The sequence below is a fragment of the Trichomonas vaginalis genome, chromosome V (genome assembly GCF_026262505.1).
Source record: "Trichomonas vaginalis G3 chromosome V, whole genome shotgun sequence".
Lineage (NCBI taxonomy): Eukaryota > Parabasalia > Trichomonadida > Trichomonadidae > Trichomonas > Trichomonas vaginalis.
The window spans coordinates 24013606-24030333 of NC_067207.1; the positions used below are offsets into that span (position 1 = coordinate 24013606).

The window sequence follows — 16728 nt, forward strand, 5'->3', positions numbered from 1 at the left end:
TATGCAAGCTATATTTTAAATATGGGGCAAATCGGATCGGCGAAAGGAGTTTAGTTACCTTTGTTTAGAAATAAAATTATGAACTGGGGAAATTAAGTATGTTTTTAGGCTTCTATGAGGTGCCACTTAATCCATATGTTTAAAGGCTGTTTTTCAATGATGCTTCACACCAGTTGTCATAAATTTGAATTAAAGTCAGATTTATACATATTTTAATTGTAATTTTTGCTAAAAATGATTATATTCCATACATATACGATTTGTGTTAATATTAATTTGTGTTCAATTCAATTTTGTGCAAGAATTCCAAAATATGTTAAACTCCTTTTCTTTTGTAAAGTCTCTTATTCAAATTTTTGATAGAGGTTCACTCAATATTGAGGCAGAAAAACGATAGGGAGACTTTACGTAGGAAAATGTGTTTAGATTCTAATTTAATTGTGGCTGCATTCGATCTATAAAAATATATTTCTAATGTTTAATGTTATTTTGTCAGAATCGTAGCAATTCTTGTCATATATATATATATATATTATTTATTTGTTAATTTAGGAATAAATGTTAAAATTGAACTTCTCAAAAAGGACAGGTCTTATTTTGACGCCCATATGAGAGAAACTCATAGAATTACTTGTATGAGTTGACTCAAAAATATGAACGGACCTGCGCTTTTTGACGAGCAGTTTATTAAAAAATGTCACAAAATGGACTAGATAAACAAATTCTCTCAATGAAAAATTCAACTTTAACTTATGTAACGATAGAATCAATTTGGTCGAGTGAAGTCAATATCTCCTGGAAATCAGTATTCCCAGGATCAAGCTATGATGAAGAACATCATAACAACAACACTGAATATTCAAGATCAAACAACTTAAAATACTTTGTTTCAAGTTGTTTTTTTCTTGAATTAAGTCCAAATGGAGCAGTACGAATTTCAACTTCAAGTAATGACGCTAAAACATTTGCAGAAACAAATGAATTTGAATCATGTTCCTCCGGGTCACAACAAGGAGGTTCTCTCTACTTTGGAGAAAAAGGTGAACTTGTTCAAACAAAAAATTCATTCATTAACTCAACAAATTCAAACTTTGGATCTTCATTTTGCATTAAAGTTTCAGAAAAACCAAATTACAAAAATCATGCTAATGAAACTTTAGTTTACAACTGCGGCAGTTCAGAACAAGACTGCTTGCTTACAACTTTCATGGTTAATGGCTTTATAATCATGAATGAATGCAATATTACACAAAATAGAGTCAAAAAACATAATGGAGGTTATAGAACAACATCAATTACCTCTGATTCATACATAACTTGTGTCAATGTCATTGAAAACAATCAAACATATGGTGAATTTAATTGGCACACATTTTCTGAATCATATGAATCATCAATATTTAAAGTTACTTCATGTAATTATATAAGAAATAAAAGTCCAAATGTTGGTTATCTGATTTGTTCCTGGAATCCAAATATTTTCATGAGTTATTGTTGTATTCATGAGAATGAAATTTCTTACATTTTTTGGGCACAAGTTTGTACAATCACATTTGAAAATTCAACAACAGATAACACTACATATTTTGATTTTGGTAATTCGCCAATATTTAAGAACACATATATTTCATTTGAAAACAAATGTCCTCTTTTGCTTCTATCTAAATTATATAATTCTATTTCAAGCAATGATGAAATTGAAGAAGAAAATAATGTTTTTATCAGAATTAATATCAAAATATCGAATTTCAAGTTCTTTCACTTCAGTTATGCTATCATGTTATCTTTGCATTCCAATTCTTAAATAAATCAAAATGATTAAAAGAAAATGACTTGAAGATCGAAACTCTCACAAAGATGAAAGAGAAAGATAATCCAGAACTATCTTAATGAATCATAGATATAAGAGTCAAGTTAAATACAGCCCAAATCCTAAATATAAGATTAGATCTCTCTCCAATTTGTTTCATTTATGGTCATGTGGTGTAGTGTCTCTCCCTGACTTCTCGATATTCTTCAAGATAATGAAATTGATGACGACTCTAGTGATCAGCATATGAAACGCATAGAAGAAAAAAAAAGAAAGAAGAATAACTCTCATAAAGACAAAGAAAAAGATAAATAAAGTCTAATGAATATGACCACAAAGATAATGCTGAGCAGCAGCAAGAAGGGAAAAAACTCAAGAAGTAGTCAAAAATCTCTCAGAAACAAAGATTGAAGATAATTAATATGTTGAAGAAAAGTATCCAACAGAAGTAAAATGAAGAAAAAGAACCTTTACTAACAAACAGAACAAAATCATGAAACAAATTATTCATCAACTCAAAAAAATAAAGTTATGATTGTACTTGATAGGAGAAGTTGTAGATTATAATCATAATAATTTGAATACTATAATAAAAATAATGAAAACCAAAATAAATAATAACAATTCTTTAATAAAATATCAATTTGTTAGTTTTTATATAGAGCAAGATTTCGTTTTACCTTCATTTCATGAATTGAATCTTTATTAACTGGTGAAAATGAAAGATTCCTTGAATGAATGAAATCTAGCTCTTCTTGAAGAATATCCTTCAAATCTGTCTTGCACTTAATGCTTGCTAGTATCTCTTTGGTAAGTTCATTACACTCTGCTTCCATTTCTGGACATTGTTCATTTTTCTTCAATAATTTCTTACATTTTCGAATTTTTTCTAATAACTCTTTAAGAAGTACTGTCTGTTGGCTGTTGTTTATTCTACGATCATATCCCATCGTTAAAGCTTTTTTGTCCCAAATATTCAGAACCCAAATACTGATATTTTGAATTTGTAGTATTATATACTTAGCATGATATGAAAGATTAAAAGGAAGCAACAAAATAATGGTTACTTGTGACACTCTTAGCAAAAATATATTTCTTTTCAGGAAATAGGATCCCAAGTTAAAGAAGCTTGTGTATTCATTGTTAATGCTCAAAGCCTTGACATATTTTGAGACCGTATAAGATAAACTCACCAGATAGTATATGTGGCATGTTTCTTTCCCTCATGTCAAGGAATATGCCGCCGCTAACGAAAAAAGTGGAATAATTAAAATTTTGATTGTTACAGTTGAATATAACAGGATGATATATGCTCCTACCTGAAACTTTAAACTCCCATATATTGTAGCTCTCGTTCGTAACGTGAAAATGATAAATTGAATCTGAAATGATTCCTGAACAGAAAGTATCATTCGATTTGATATGTTTGTGATATTGCCTGTATTGTTTTTTGTTGAATAGCACAAGTTCTGTTCCCGAAACGTTACTTCCTGCTATTTTTAGGTAAAACAAAGAGTCGTTTTCAAGACCAATGTCAGGAAAAACAAAAGATTGGTCTAAACTAGTTACATTTCCTGATTTGAGGAGCCAGAAACTGAGTGCACTGAAGATAGTGCGCAGCATTAAAAATGAAAAAGAAAATCTTTTATTCAATATTGAATGATTTTCAAAATTCAATAATTAAGTGTTTAGAGTGATTTTATTGTGGTCATATTTAATATCATTTTTGAACTAAAATTTCGATTGACATTTTTTACCCAAAATTGAATCCAAAATGAGCATATTTCGATTCTCTGTCTGAGCTTGTAGCTGAGGTAATAATATACTTATCATAATTGTAATATGCACTTAAATTAGAGATTCGATAGTTCCCCATCATTCAAAAGCATAAATATTCTTATTGATACGGTAATGAAATAACTGTATTTTGTCAGCAAGTCAACCCATTCATCTTACTATCCCTGATTTCTCTATCATTTTTAAAAATGCGTTTGGATTTTTGTTGTAAGTTAAATACAAGCTTTCTCTCAGCTAAATATTGCAGTATATCACCGTAGTAAAATCTAAATTTTGAACAGCACTGTAGTTTTAATACATTTAAATTATATTTGATATGAGTCAACACTTAAAGCAAATTCAAACTGGAATTATTGTCACAACCAGATTAAATTACTTGTTGATTCGAAGAAATAGTGAAAAAATTATAATATATTGGATCAAGATATTCCTCATGAATAGAACTCAATGACCATCTCAAACCCTTATAGAAGAATTAAATCCAATAAGAAAAGTATATGGTACCTTATTGCATCATTCATTTCTTGGATAGCTATATAATAGGCGCGGTTCAATTTTAACGACATTTTTTAACGCGATACGAGCGTAAGTCCATAGAATGTGTTTTGAGGGAAACTATAAAAATCCAAAATAGAGGTAAGTGCGCCATTATTACCTGCGAAGTTACATGGAATAAATCGAAGAGTAAGTACAAGATGATCTTGCATCTTTCCAAGTAAATGAAATTTATTAAAATTAAGATGATAATATTCATTTATAGTATGTGTATGATGTTTTTTCAAAATTTCTTCAAATAAAATGCAATGATAATTTTTGAATAATTTTTTTCTTGTGTATATTTCATTTTTTATTAGTGAAAATATCATTACATCAATAAGGAAAGCACAATCCAAATTCATATTAGTTAAATTAATATACGACCAAAAGTGCTTACTCTTAAACAACCGTCGGATTTCCGGGTGAAATCGTGACACACTTTCGTCTTTCGTAGGCAGTGGTGGTTGTTACAAAAGGTAACTTCGAATGTAGCGTGAAATCTGCAAAAAAAATTCTGAAATTTGAATGGAGAACACAAAAATTGAATAGTTTACGTCAATAAAAAAGAGAAAAATGAAGCCAATGTGTCTCGAACCTAGGACTTAGAGCAGCAATCCCATTGTTTATCCCATTACACTAGATGCGTCTCTCACCTCAGTGAATGAGATCAACTATAGCAACTTGTGGAAAAGTGACAAATAGCAACTTTGACCCTCTCTCTGCATTTTATTTGAAGAAATTTTGAAAAAACATCATACACATACTATAAATGAATATTATCATCTTAATTTTAATAAATTTCATTTACTTGGAAAGATGCAAGATCATCTTGTACTTACTCTTCGATTTATTCCATGTAACTTCGCAGGTAATAATGGCGCACTTACCTCTATTTTGGATTTTTATAGTTTCCCTCAAAACACATTCTATGGACTTACGCTCGTATCGCGTTAAAAAATGTCGTTAAAATTGCCCACACGCCTATATAATATTCAATGATTTTTCCAAGATATAAATTGATTTCTCCATTCAATATAAGTTTTGCTTCTATCAAGTTGGAAATATTGAAATGTGGTTTTGTCTCCTTTGTTATTTAAAATCCTATCATCTTCAGTAGATAAAAAAGCATGTTTCCTGTATAAGAAAATCATGATCATTTGGATTCTGTAAATAATCAACATGAAGTTTTCTCTTGGAGAAGATACATTCAATACTAATCTGTGGAGCAAATGAATAATGATCTTTTATTTATATGGACGCATTATACAGGTTATGATACATCTTTTAAATACATAGTTCTCATTCAAAACCAATTAAAAGCAAAATATGGAACTGGTTCATTATTTTCCGAGTGCTAAACGCAGATAGTTTTAAAAATATTCATAAAAAATCAAGAACACATAAGCGTTTATAACAAAAAAGATAAGCAACAGTTATTTCTTTGAAAGTGATATATTCTTAGAATGAATGGCATCGAGTTCTTTCTTAAGAAATGCATTCAATGTTGTTTTGTAGACAAAATTATCAAGAAGTTGCTTTGTGAGATCTTTGCATTCTTCTTCACATTCTGGACAGTATTTATTGTGTTTCAATAATTCCTTGCATTGCTCTATTTTAGATAAAAGCTGTTGGAAAATCTTTGTTTCTATGCGTGAATTCGCTTTATATATCTTCTTAAACTTGTATTTTCTGAGAGTATATGTGTTCACTAAATAAATGATATAAATTGGAATTTCTAATATAACATGTTTGAAATAATGTGAATGACAAAACGGAATGAGGAAGAAAAGACCTATTTGGTAAAAATGGACCGCTATTAATGAAATTTGGAGATAGCGGAAGCCTGAATTGAATAAATATGAATAGCAACCATTTACAGCCAAAGCTTTGGTGTATTTTGGAGGTGTGAGTTCGATTTTAAGAAGATAACAGAAAATTGAATAATTAGCCATGGCGATTCCAATGAAGATCAATAACACGTTCATATTATATGTTGCTTGGGCAACATAAAGTACGAATGATTGTAAAATGCAAAAGAAACAAACAGTACAAGAATATTTCCATGATTTGAAATGTTTCAAACAGAACATGCTCACTGAATAAAATAAAGTTGCAAAAATGCATGTATTCGATATTACTTGATACAGCATATCGAATATTAAATATTTTGTCTCATCATCAGATTTCTCGTTTAAAAATGAATTAAATTGGCGGGATCTCAGATGAATAGTAATGGGTTTTGCAAGAGACAGAATTAAAAACGTGATAAAATATAGATAGCCCGAATCAAGTTTAAATAATCTCTTCCACCATTCATTAAATAAGAACATATATATCGAAAATTCAACATATAAAATAGTAGTCTTTTGCATCACGTTTGCATCATATCTTGTGCCGTTGAGGTTGTAATCGAATAAATATTCAAAACTTTGATTGTTGCAATTGAAGATGGCAGGATAGTATATGTCTTTGTTTAGTGAGGTTGAAAATGAAGAATTGAATTCGAAATGTTATTTGAATAGAATTTTTCATTCGTTTTGATGTATTTGTAATGTTCTTTGTACTGCGTCTTGTTGAAAAGTACAATCGTTGTTCCTGAAATGTTACTGCCGTGTAAAGAAAAAGAAAATGTTGAATTTGCTTCAAGCTCTATATCTCGAAAAACAGCAGATTGGGTTGAACGACTGATATTACCTGATCTGTCGGAGGAAATTCTAAGAACGCTGAATAGGAAACGCAACATAAAAAATGAAATACAAAATTTTTGTTTCAAATTTGATAACACTTCAAAATTCTGACACAAGACGTTTTGGATGATATACATCTATTATATGCAAATATTATTTCTAAATGAAAATTCGATTTTACAACATCTTTAAGGGTGCCCTATAGACGATAAACCACCCTCAGAAAAGCACTTTTAAGGCTATTATATTGAGAACTAGAATCTGGATAATCCATTCATTCGAGTTCTAATAAGGTTAATTTTGTGATGTTTACATTATCGTTATAGGGCACCCTTAATCAAATCTCATTTTTGAATTTAGAATGAGTATTATTATATGGTTGGGAATGAATTTCACTATTGGAGATGTGCAAGATTTGACTAGCAAATCAACCTGTTTAATTGAAGATATATTTCGGGATTTAAAAATGATACGTATTACTAAAATCGCTTTAAAAACGTTTTCTACATCAATTTGTGATTAATGGCATGCCTCAATGATAGCCAATCTGATTTTACAATTTTTCCATTCATTTTTTTAATGAGATACATTATTCAGTTATACTCATACTTTCTAAAAACGATACACCTAACACATTAATCAAGAATAGATGATATTTGGTAGAGATTGGAGATTAATCTTGTTAATGTATCTTGGTCTGACTACATACCAATTCGGAATAGTTTATAAACTTGTCAAAGTTATTGGTACAACTTCAATGGAGAATAAAGAGCAACTTTGAAAAAAAAAAATATTATAAATTTAAATTTAAGCATGATATAGGATAGAATGTTTTATTAGATAAGAAAAACATATATATTAATAAACAATAAATAATATTTTCAAATATAATAAAATCAGCAACATGCATCAGAAGATTCAGAGCACTGACTGAATGGAGGGTTAGCAGTTATGTATGGTCCAAGCAGTCTTTCGTTTATGTTGTCACTAACTGTCTCTATATACTGTACATGGTTCATTTCGGGACCACCGATCAAATTTTCAAGCGGTTTTGTAACGATTTTTCTGGCTTCGTGTAAAAGTCCGGCCCATTCAAATGGATCGTCCATGTGAGCCTTAATTCTTTTCAAAATTTGTTCTAAACGTTCGAAAATCATATGGTAATTCGGAGCAGCATAGAAATCTAATGATGTTATGTGATCCCAAACTTCGAGTAATTCTGGAGCGATTGGGCTTAAAATTTCTTTGACTTGAAACTTTTGTTTGAGCGCCATTATGACACCTTTATCTGTAACTGATCTCCATGGAAGATATCCAGCAATGAGTTCAGTTGCAAGATAAAACCATGAAATTAAATCATCTCTTCTCGATAAATCATGGCCTTTATGGGCATGAATCGATGCGTAAGGTTTAGTTCCACGAAAGCCAACATGCGGTCTAGGTGGTAAATGCTGGCCGTTCGAAGAATCAATATAAACTCTAGAAAGTCCGAAATCTATCAGACAAAGTGGATAATCTGTTCCTTCTCGTGTAAGTATGTTCGATGGCTTGATATCTCGATGCACAATTCCGAAAATATGGAGGGATTCAATGCATTTCAGAATATGTAAAGATGAGCGTACTGCTGTAGATAGAGAAAGGCGATGCTCGGGTAATCTTTTAATTATTCCTGATAACGATGGGCCAAGAAGTTCCATGGAAAAGAAAGAAAATCCGTGACCATGTCCAAAAACTCCTAAGCGCGGAAAATGAGGGGAAGACTGTATCTGAGCTATAATTTGGAACTCGAAAGCGAGTGTTTTTTTAACAGCATCGCTAGTTTCTGTTTTAATTGCATAAAGAATTCCGGTTCTATCGTCGATAGCTGAGTATATCTCTCCGAAAGCGCCTACACCGATTTTCTCTCCAATGATATATGAGAGTAAATTGGATCCGGTTTTCATTTAACCATTTGAATTGCAAAAAAACCAACTCGGACCCGCCAAGATTAAAACTCAAAATTTTATCATAAATCTTTTGCTAAACACAATATACAACACTTTATTTAAAATTCAAACCGTTCATAAAAAAATAAGTTTTTGGCAGTTTTGTCTTTTGGGATATGTAAATCTCTGCTTCACAGTGGATTTAAGATGTCCTAAGCATAACAATTTAGAGTTCGATCTCTTGTTTACATCCTCTAAAAGAACAAACGAAATTTGATCTGAGTATCTCAGGGTAATAACTGAATTAGACTAAAGTGTCCTACCTACAAATAATGTTTTTGCTAAGCAACTAATATGAATGAAACTTTAAATGCAAAATGATCTGAATCAAAATATTTTAATTGAAAAGTATATGTAATTCATGAATAGAAGTTAGTGTTTATGCATGATGAAGTATTATTTGAAATAGAATACCATTTGAAAAATAATCAATGAATAAATTGAGTTTTGTATGTCTAATTCGGGTAATGATTTGTTTTTTATCTATAAAACATACCTAGTTACTTGGTTGTTTGTCAATACACCCTGGTTATTGAGCTTATCAGATCATCAATTCGAAATGAATAGCATTTATGACAAATATTATTTTATACTCACTTAGAAAAACTTCTTTATATACATTTGGTCGATTGAGAAGACAATAGCGTTATAAAATGATTATAAAATCTAGATTGATTCAATTTTCTGACAAAGATTTTGCGGTTTTTACTTCACCTCATAAATCAAAAATGAATTCTCAACAACAGCAGCAGAAGGCACAAGAAGAAAAAGCTAAACAAATGGAAGAGCAACGTAAAGCAATGCTTGACAAGATTCTTTCTACAGAAGCTAAAGAACGCTTAGGAAGAATTTCACTTGTCAAACCAGAGAAATCACGTCTTGTTGAAGATTTGTGTTTGCAAATGGCACAGCAAAACAATTTGGGTGCTCAAATTAGCGATGCACAGCTTATGGAGATTTTGAACAAAGTTTCTGCTTCAGAGCAAACTCATGAAGTGAAGATCAAGCATCATGGTAAAGCTGATGAGGCATGGGATGACGATGACGAAGGATGGTAATGATTTTATGATTATTTTCAAATAATTTTTTTATTGTTTTAATTTTATTAATTTCGATTAAATTTATTAATTATATGAATCATAATACAGTTGATTGTTATTTATTTTTCACAAATGGTCGTGGATTTTTATGATTAAAAATTTCATATTAATAATCTCAATTTTATAATTAAAGCAAATGATTGTTGTTATTTTCTGGTTAAAAATAGTTGAAATTAGGATAGATAGTTCAAACATTTTAATATAAAATAAAAATATAAATATAAATTATGCTGATTCAGCTGCAATGAAGCTTAATGATTTTTCCGAAGTTGGGTCTTCGATGTAGACCAAATCATTTTCGTTCTTTATCTCATTTTCGACTATATATCCGCCGGAGAAAGAGAACAAGAAAGATAAGCCACCATTTTGTGCAGCAAGAGATGCAGCAAGTCCGAATAGAAGGTTTTGACCAACTTCTTGAGGAGCAGCGATTAAACACAAAACAAGGGAGCAAACCCAAGTAAGAGTTGCTCGGAAAGCTAACCTGATCTTAAGGACTGATGTCTGATCAGATGTTTCGTATTTAAGTTCGACCAAGTTCGAAAGATTTGTCATAAGTGAATACAAGATATGAACCAAGGTAAAAATAGCAATGAAGCCTGCAACAAGGGTTACATTCATATTGATACCAAAGTCCATTAAGAATAAACAGATTCCCATGATTATAGTTGTAATTATGTTAATAATAGCTGTTTTTGTATGGACATCAAGTGAAATGATGGAAAATCCGCAAGCTGTCATGTGTCCTGTAACAAGAGAACACATAATTGTTAAACTAATGAAGATAGAACATGATAATCTGATTCTTAATGGAGTTTCTTGCGAAATAGGAATATGTGTATAATATAAATAGTATGATGTGAACAGCAATGATGCGAAAATGGATGTTAATGTGTTAGAAATCAAAACTGGAATCAAAAATTGAGGATTTAAGGCCCAGTTGAGAATTCCAACAACAGCAAAGAAAAGGAATAAGAAGGCAAATAGCTCTGATACAAATGGTGACTTTGTGTATCTTGAATCTAAGTGGGAAATTGGGTTATCTGCCTTATATGTTACTGAATAGGGTTCAACTTTTGTAGAACATACGGTTATTACAGGGCGATATACACCAGCGTCTTGTATTTGGCCAGTCCAGTTCACAAAGGAAATCTGATCAGAAATCCGTTCAACTGTGTAGTTTCCGATAATATCAGATTGATTGCAGAAGTCCATATTTCTATTCTTTGCATAATTGAAGTTTTCGCGTGTCATAAACGAAAGGGTGAAGTTCATTTCAGGCTTAAGGTAGATGTGGATTGAGAAGGTTCCGCCCTGCTCAAAGCCATATTGATCAAGCGCCAATTGATTTCTCGTGGAGATTTTCTTGATTTCTATTGAAATCCCAGTAGCGAGAAAAAGAGCGAACATGAAAATAATAAAAAAAATTGAGAAGAGAATAATTGATGCTTGACCAAATTTGAAAGAACTCAGAATAATTTGTGAGTCTTTGAATTTTAAAATATAAAATTATATTTGGTATTAACATGTATATAAAATTTTTTGATTATTCAAAAATTTCAAAGAATTGTTCGGATTTGAGAAAATTTGGTATTAATGAAACAGAAAAATAGAGTAAATTTTAATTATGATGTGGAATAAAAATTGTTTGAAAACTGTTGATAGAATTTTATTTTCAATATGGTAATGTTAGAAGAGGATACAATGTTATGAATATTTAACCTTTTCATAAAATTTCGTACATCAATCAAGATTGAGAGCTATTCGTTTGATGTTTTGAGAGAGATGTATTCATTTTTTTTTATTTGAGAACATATTTTCCATCTCCAAAATCCATTACATTTGTGAGTTTCAAATTTATCAATTATCCAAATGTTCGAAATTATGAACATAAATATTTTCTAGTTTTGCATTCATGCATAGAGTTAAATTTTTTAACAAAATCTTTTAGCCAAATTTCAATTCAATTTTCATGAAAACAAATTTATCCGATTTTAGTTCTGTAATTTATTTAGATAATTTTGATGATGAAAATTTTTAATCGTTTTTCTAATAAAATTATCAATCAAAATGTATCATCTTAACAATATTCAATTTTTTCTGAGGTAAATTCGGTATCTGATTTTTATTGAATTTCATATATGATCTGTACATTAATAATCACAATAAAACATGTTTCGGTTAAATTCAATGAAATTGTAAATATTCGTTCAAAAAATTGCAGATCAAATTTTGATCATAGAATATGAATATTCATCAGATGGTAATATCATTTCAGAAATTTTTTAAACGACCATGCAATAAATTTTCTGATCGTTAATGGACTTTTTTTCTTACTTTATTTGTATTTTTCATTCACTTGATTAATAGATTGCTTTGTTGAAAATAAATTGTCAGATTGTCAATAATTTTAAAATCCAATAATTTGAGATTCCTTCCTTGTGGAAATAGAATATCTGAGTTTGAAATAATATGAGTTTATGGAAATAGTGTCTATGCTTATTTCGATTCTGCCTATTTAATGTGAGCTTTTTTCTGAATTCAAATGTTAATATATTTGTATACAACCGGCAAAGCATGCATCATTAAATGGAAATGATTGTTGTATATTCAAATGTTGACATACATCCTAAATTAAGCATTTGCTAATATGAAAAAAATAATCTAACAGCGAAAGTGATATCAATCTCACAAAACAAGTTATTGCTAATCTTAAGGAAGTTTCTTTTCTCTGTTTATATATTGGTTTCTACATAAAGTCAGATAATAATCAGACGACCATGTAGAATTCATTGAAAGTGAAATAAAAAACATTTTAAAATACACAAATCATTAGCATTATAAGTTCACTAAAGGGAATACCATTAACAATTAAAGCTATTCGGGTTTGTTATTCAAATTTCTTCATATTATGGGCTAATGATCTTGTATTTCATATATCAAATAAGGAGTATGAATTACAAAGCTTAAGGAATTAGCCCTCTAATTATTTGAAACTATAAAAACCATATTGAAAAAAAATATCTCTCAATATCATGTATTTTTAAGTTCTTCTGGTATCACTTGCATCAGTATCTGATGTATCATTATTTAATAAACATTGAAGTTTTATACTAAGGAAATAATCTTAAATCTGTGTCAAATCCGACGTATCGTCGGCAAAATTGTCAGATTTTATCAAAAAATGTTTTTGTTTCTTTCTTTAGGCTTGAGTGCAAAATATGCAATACTTTTTGCTGGCTCAAACTCATATACAAACTACAGACATCAAGCTGACGTATTTTATATGTACCAGCTTCTTAAAACTCATGGATTTGATGATGATCATATTTCTTTATGGGCATTTAACGATATCATAAACAATTCACTGAATCCATATCCAGGAAAGATGTTTCATACATTGAATGATAAAAACATTTACCCAGGCGATGACAAGATTGATTACAAAGGTTATCAAGTTTCAAGTGCTAACCTTATCAAATACTTAAAACACATGAATACAACAAAAGATGATGATATATTCTTCTATTACAATGATCATGGTGCTCAAAATATTTTAGCTTGTCCAGATGAATCATTCATAACGACATATGAGCTTGCAAACACATTTAATACAATGCACAAACTCGGGAAATACAAACGTATATTCTTCATGGTAGAAGCTTGTTATTCTGGCTGTTTGGCAGAATCTGTAAATTCTCCAAACGTTGCAGTCATAACTGCAGCTCAATGCAATGAATCAAGCTATGCAGCAATTCGTAGCCCATGGACTTATAGTTTATTATCAAATGAATTTTCTACACACAGTATGAGCGAAATTGAAATGAATCCTCAACATACTATTCGCTCATTATTCCAGAACGTTCATGATAAGATGATTCGCTCTACTCCGACCTCGTTTGGTGATATTTTGGATACTCCAATTTCAGAATTTATTGGTGTTGGTCCAAAGAGCTCAATAAGAAGACAAGCATTCGATTACGATGAAGAGATGTTCAGGCACCCAGAACTTCATGCTTCAAGAGAAGCTCTTGATGAATACAAGCAATATCAGAAAGAACAGAAATCCATTGCCGAAAAAATGGAAAGATCAATCAAGACAGTTGTCGAAAAGGTCGCTGGAAAACAAGCTCCGCTTCATATGAAGCGTCTTGTTACTGGTGATTTCCAGAAGTGCTACGAACCAGTTTTGCATTCATACTTTGGCAAATTAGGAAAATTCAACCAAGATTACTTATATCTTATCTCTCCTCTGAAGTCTCTTTGCGCAAATTACGATTCTCAGGTTATTATAGAGGCAATCGAGTCAGCTTTTCAATAATTCTAAGTTTTATTATCTTTGATTTAAATAAATCGGCTTATTTATATTGAAAAATCTTTATTAATGTACAATAATTTTTTATTCTCAAATCGAAACTAAAATCCAAACGAATAGGATAGTTTCCCTGTAATACTGATCTTTAATCATTAAGTATGTAAGTTATTCGATAACTAAATCGAATTTTGATAAAAAATATTCTAATTTCATATGTTTTCCTATTAAAATTTCGTAAGTTCTAACATCAGCATAAATACTTAAGGTCAATTTTGTTATAGTTTTGTAGGTTTTGTTGAAATTCTCTAAAAAATGATATTTTTTCTTGTACCAAGAGAGTGTTTAAATTATGTAACAGTAAAAATTGGTTCTGTAAGTCAAAATCTTGTGTTATAATGCAAGATGTAAAAAGCTGAATACCAATCACTTTCAATTGACAAAATTATTGGTGGGAATACTTTTGATGGAAGCCATAGGGGCCCTTAGAAGCGAGTATAAAATTCCAAATTTTTTTCGAATTTAAGAAAATAATGAACTATCTCTTGAAACTTCAATTGAAATTTTAAAAAACAAAAAAATTTTGGAAAAATTCATCAGAATTGGAATTAAAATCAAATTTTATCGGAAATTTTAGCTGTAACATTTAATTCTAAGACTATAAATGATAATAATTTCACACAAATATTATACTAAACATATAAAGATAACAATAATTATAATTTAATTTTATCAATTTTATCAATTTTTTAACATTTCAACAAATTTTTGGCCAATTCATGAAATACTTCACATGAATTGCTTTAATTTAAATGACAGTGAGTTAAGGGTTCTGACCGACCACCTATCTCCTCTCAAAATTTTCAACTTTGGTGTCTCATATCTTGGCGAATACTAGGCATCAGCCTAAACGCCCGGTACATCTTTCCAACCTATAAGATATAGTATTTAAAAATACCTCAAAGTGAGGTCTTTATCGATGATCATTTTTTCGCCTTGCTTTTTTCGATTTTTTTCGATTTTTTCGGATTTTTTTCAACATGCCAAATGAGTGAAAAAATTTATGAATATTCGATGGATTTTTTTATAATTTTGTACACATATTCTGTGATCAATACCTATGCATATTTTATCACCAAATACAGTAAAGAAATATCTGACACGTAAACTTTACGTGTCAGAGTGAGTTGATAGAAAAAATTGAGAGGGAGGCCGAAATTGGTATTATTTTAAAATTTTATAACAATTATGTCCGAAATTTAACAGAGATTACCATTTCAATATTCATTTTTTCATAACCCTTAATTTTTGAATTTAATATAACTAATTCGCAAAATTGACCAGCGTTCACTAAGTATTATATTTGCACTGCAAAAATAGCAATAATGGTGAAGAAAAATTGGTTTGATTGCCTATATTAGGTTAATATAGCGTATATTTTGCAAAGAGATCATGTTCTATTCTTGAGTCAACTGGATATTATTATGATTTTATGTGAGTAATGATGTTTCCAAATTAAATTTGAAAATACGATTAACAAATCATGAATAATTAAAATACTTCGCAAAAAGTAAATTTTTATTATATATATTTGCACCATTTATCTGCCAGGAGATAGGATATGCATATATCAAATACAATTTTATCTGCTTGAAGATTTGCTAGTAAGGATGATTAATTATTCTAATAAAATTACTTTAACCAATAAAGTAACAGTAGCTGCTAGTCAAATTTTCCATAAAAATACAATTCGTCAAATTATGTAGCTCGATAATCCTCATATTGCGATATGAAATGTATATCTTTAGATTAATTATATATCTTTCTATATATTATCACAGATAATGTATGTGACTTATTGTATAAGATAATTATGTTTCTTTGCTATATTTCACAAACTAAGTTTATATATATTAGGAATTTTCAATTTCAGACCAAATGAACATAATATATGACCATTATCAGCAAGTAGCATGCTGCTTTATATTACTATGTTCAAGTGTCAACGAGATTAAATAGAATTTTTTCTTAAATATTAAAGTAACAAATAAAATTTCATCTGCAATGACTAGGAAATAGAATGTGTGGCAATAGATGAGACTAAATATGCATGGACAGCATCATTTATTTGTTATTGAAAAAGTTTGAGCAAAATTAGTAAAAAAATCGATAAAATGTTATACATTTATGCATACTCTTACATTTCTATAGATACTATATATCTAAATTAGCTAGAATTTGTATTTTTGACGAAATTGTATTCAATAATTATGGATTGGGGTGGTCTCGAAGCCCCGCTTGGCGATGGATATTTTCTGTACATATAAGTGCTGCCAAATCCGTAACTTTGAAAATTTTGAAAATTTTTAGTCAAACTCGAGGCATTTTTACCACATATTTTTAAAATGAGAAAATCAAAAATTGATATCATAAATTGCTTTTTTCAAATTCATATAGTGGATTTGAGATTCACCTATCATATATGTATTGAATATTATGA

General features: G+C 29.7%; 6 protein-coding genes across 6 annotated transcripts, besides 3 other annotated features; 3 read left to right on the forward strand and 3 right to left on the reverse strand.

Moving 5' to 3' along the window:
* Positions 1 to 62: part of a mobile genetic element that runs on past the window's edge.
* Positions 63 to 104: 42 nt separating this feature from the next.
* Positions 105 to 201: a mobile genetic element.
* A 493-nt stretch (positions 202 to 694) lies between these two features.
* On the forward strand, positions 695 to 3433 carry TVAGG3_0392730 (uncharacterized protein; the record flags this gene model as incomplete). The annotated part of the gene is made up of 1 exon (XM_001584188.1): positions 695 to 1804. One exon carries the CDS (start codon positions 695 to 697, stop codon positions 1802 to 1804), a length of 1110 nt encoding a protein of 369 aa, XP_001584238.1.
* A 1574-nt stretch (positions 3434 to 5007) lies between these two features.
* On the reverse strand, positions 5008 to 6129 carry TVAGG3_0392740 (uncharacterized protein; the record flags this gene model as incomplete). The annotated part of the gene is made up of 1 exon (XM_001584187.1): positions 5578 to 6129. The coding sequence occupies one exon, from the start codon at positions 6127 to 6129 to the stop codon at positions 5578 to 5580; it is 552 nt and encodes a 183-aa protein (XP_001584237.1).
* Positions 6130 to 7023: 894 nt separating this feature from the next.
* Positions 7024 to 7163: a mobile genetic element.
* Positions 7164 to 7362: 199 nt separating this feature from the next.
* On the reverse strand, positions 7363 to 8826 carry TVAGG3_0392760 (protein kinase protein; the record flags this gene model as incomplete). The annotated part of the gene is made up of 1 exon (XM_001584186.2): positions 7728 to 8774. The coding sequence occupies one exon, from the start codon at positions 8772 to 8774 to the stop codon at positions 7728 to 7730; it is 1047 nt and encodes a 348-aa protein (XP_001584236.1).
* Positions 8827 to 9544: 718 nt separating this feature from the next.
* Positions 9545 to 9874, forward strand: TVAGG3_0392770 (regulation of protein import into mitochondrial outer membrane; the record flags this gene model as incomplete). The annotated part of the gene is made up of 1 exon (XM_001584185.2): positions 9545 to 9874. One exon carries the CDS (start codon positions 9545 to 9547, stop codon positions 9872 to 9874), a length of 330 nt encoding a protein of 109 aa, XP_001584235.1.
* Positions 9875 to 10141: 267 nt separating this feature from the next.
* On the reverse strand, positions 10142 to 11326 carry TVAGG3_0392780 (lung seven transmembrane receptor family; the record flags this gene model as incomplete). Its single annotated transcript, XM_001584184.1, has 1 exon — positions 10142 to 11326. One exon carries the CDS (start codon positions 11324 to 11326, stop codon positions 10142 to 10144), a length of 1185 nt encoding a protein of 394 aa, XP_001584234.1.
* Positions 11327 to 13100: 1774 nt separating this feature from the next.
* On the forward strand, positions 13101 to 15263 carry TVAGG3_0392790 (cysteine-type peptidase protein; the record flags this gene model as incomplete). Its single annotated transcript, XM_001584183.2, has 1 exon — positions 13101 to 14237. One exon carries the CDS (start codon positions 13101 to 13103, stop codon positions 14235 to 14237), a length of 1137 nt encoding a protein of 378 aa, XP_001584233.1.
* Positions 15264 to 16728: the final 1465 nt, after the last annotated feature.